The sequence below is a fragment of the Sinocyclocheilus rhinocerous genome, unplaced genomic scaffold, assembly GCF_001515625.1.
Source record: "Sinocyclocheilus rhinocerous isolate Xijiao unplaced genomic scaffold, SAMN03320098_v1.1 scaffold680, whole genome shotgun sequence".
NCBI classification, from domain to species: domain Eukaryota; kingdom Metazoa; phylum Chordata; class Actinopteri; order Cypriniformes; family Cyprinidae; genus Sinocyclocheilus; species Sinocyclocheilus rhinocerous.
In genome coordinates this window covers 441121-444000 of record NW_015637539.1, presented here as the reverse complement: position 1 = coordinate 444000, position 2880 = coordinate 441121, and the positions used below count along the sequence as shown (strand labels likewise).

The following is a 2880-nucleotide window of genomic DNA, read 5'->3' as shown; positions in this document are numbered from 1 at the left end:
TGTGTATGTGTGTGTGTGTGTGTGTGTGTGTGTGTGTGTGTGTGTTACATATATTTGGTTGAAAAAGCACATTTGCACATAATGTGTTGTCTTTGTTCAATCTACCGTGTTGCAGACACCCACATCTGAACACACCGGGGAATTTTACTGAATAAGGTACAAAACAGGGCCTGAAACAATTTACAATTCTATGAATAAAGTCCATTTCATGTTCAATGAAATGAGGTGCATAACAATCAGAACCTCAAACTTAATTTCATATGAGCTGTTTTGATTTTTTATTCATGTTCTTTAGGGTTTGTTTAAAGGGTATATTACTGTGATTTTACCATTTTCTAGCAATAAACATGCAAAAAAAATAATTATTAAATTGACAAAAATGTATAATAAATAAATAAATACATGGGTAACAGTGTTGCCAATTTAGCCTAACATTTATTTATTACAAAACTTGGAAAAATGGAAAGTAGTTTAGATAGATAGATAGATGATAGATAGATTAAATTACAAAAACACAACAAAATTACTAAAACTTTAAGTAAAATTATGAATAAAATAAAATTAAAAACAAACAAATTGTGTATTTTTTAAAATATATTTTGTATATATATATATATAATGTTAACTCCTGAAGGTAGGATTGTTCAGGGATGCAAATTAGACAAATCTCTTTAATTGAACTTCAATATAAAGCTTATAAAGTAGTTCCCTGATTCTAGTTTAAAGCACTAGCTGTTGTATTGTCTGCTTTTGGAGTCCAAACTCACCGATATCGTTTAAGGTCGGCTCAAACTGTGTGTAACGCGGGTACAGAATATAGTCCTGAACAGCAAAGGTCCTGGTGTTGGGACCGGTGTCGTTGAAGGAGTGCTGGCCGAGAACGACCCGAATCTGTGACTTTAGTGGACTGAGAGAGAGAGTTAGACTGAAGCTGTAACTCTATAGAAATGCATGAAGTGCACACACAGACACATACTTGCGCAGGAAGCAGTGAGCGGCCGACACGATCCAGCAGGAGGAGACCAGCGTTCCTGCACAAAACTCGTCTGCGATGTACAGCGCTGCCATCCAGGGGTGAGCGCCGGGCAATGCAGACGTCCCGCCCAGGATTCGACCCCGACTGATCCGCTTCTCCTGCCGCTTCCCACACGCCGGGGTCCTGACGGGTCTGCGGGACGGCCCCGGGGCCACGGCGAGGACGGGACTTCTGCGGCCCACTGACAGAGACAACAGAGACTGTGTTCAATTATAATAATCCTGACTGAAGCATATGAAGTATTCTATCACTTAAAATAAAATGCAACACAAAGTACAGTCTTTGTATTTGAGTTGTTTTAGCCGTCTGCTATAACTGAAACATAGCAACTGCAATAACAGCAGTAATTTAATATTAATATAATAATTAATATAATGTGTCACAGTCTAATTTTCTCAGTATAAAAAATAAATAATAAAAATAAGATTAAATAAATAAATAACTGATAATTACATTAAAACAATAAATAAACATTTAAAGCAAACAAATACATAAATAGACTATTAAAAATAAAATAAATAAATAATTAGATATTACATTAGAATAAATAAAATAAAATAGATCAAAATAAATAAAAGTGATTTAAATAAATAAACAAATTAACATCAGATTGAAACAAAATAAATTTAATAATTAGATTAAAATAAATAAATAAATAAATGAATAATAAATCATTAGAAATTAGATCAAAATAAATAAACAAAAACTGATTAAAATACATAAATGACAATAAGTAAACAAAGCAAGAAAATAAGTAAATAAATTAGTAAATAAAAATAAATAAAATAAAAAGTAAATAAATAAATGACTATAACTGTACTATAGAAAAACCTCTGCACTTTAGTATTTGCTGTTGCTTACACTTCAAAACAGTTAAGAAACTTTCAAAATTTGAAGTTTTTGTTGTTAAGATTGTCAAAAGAACAGCATTTATTTGAAATAGAAATCTTTTGTAACATTATAAATGTCTTTAACTGTTACTCTTGATTAATTTAATGCAAGCTTGATGAATGAAAAGCATTAATTTAAAGTTTTGAATGCTGACGCTTTGAGGCAGCGTCTCTGCTCACAACCAATAAAGTCTCGAGCTTCAGGCGACGCTGGGTGAGATTTCCCTTCCCACACGCCCGAGAAAGTCCGTGGGATTTCTAGAGAAGTTTTTTAGGAAAGCTTATGGCTCTTGTTTCGTGTTTGCTGCAGCTGTGAGTCATGAGGATTGTTCTGGAGAAGCTCAGGATCTGCTGTGTTTGTGTGTGCTTCACTGACGCGCTGGTTTGGAGCAGGGCTCGATGGCGCAGTACTCCCACGAAACGGCTCGCCCCGTCATCGTGTAACACCACGGCAGCTTATCTTGATCAGGATTCCTGCCGAGTCAAGGACACATCTCAGACAGCACAAGATCACAGTCACAAATAAAACTGCTGCTCAGTTCAATCCAATACACGCTTCTGATTCATTTCTGATTAAGTGCTGATTCCAAAAAAATACGGTCTGTTTTACTTGAAAAAGTCACACTTTCTCACAACCGATGTGCATTTTGCAGCATTTTTGCGTTTGATAAGCATTTGTAATGTGAAGAAGTCTTGCATTCCCCCTTAAACAGCAGAACAGCATCACAAACACAGGATTCCTGATTCTGTGTTCAATTCTCAGCCCATTTTCACATTGGAGGACATTGTAATCCTGATCCAGATTGTAAGTTAAATGATACATTTTGAAGACTTCTTTTTGTCATTAAAACCAAAACTTTAGACATCCGATTCACACATTTTGTTATTTTGATAAGTATATAATATATATATATATATATATATATGTATATATGTATATATATATATATATAT

At 34.2% G+C, this 2880-nt stretch overlaps 1 protein-coding gene across 2 annotated transcripts in view; it reads right to left on the bottom strand.

Annotated features, from left to right (window-relative positions):
• Positions 1-2458, bottom strand: part of LOC107749004 (hepatocyte growth factor activator-like) — a 6339-nt gene extending 3881 nt beyond the window's left edge. For both annotated transcript variants that reach the window (XM_016564043.1, XM_016564044.1), the window contains exons 1-3: positions 2303-2458; positions 977-1217; positions 768-907 (exon numbers count right to left, since the gene is read on the bottom strand). In XM_016564043.1, coding sequence (XP_016419529.1) covers positions 768-907; positions 977-1217; positions 2303-2363 — 442 coding nt within the window. In that variant the 5' untranslated portion in view covers positions 2364-2458. The remainder of the gene's footprint in view (positions 1-767; positions 908-976; positions 1218-2302) is intronic.
• Positions 2459-2880: the final 422 nt, after the last annotated feature.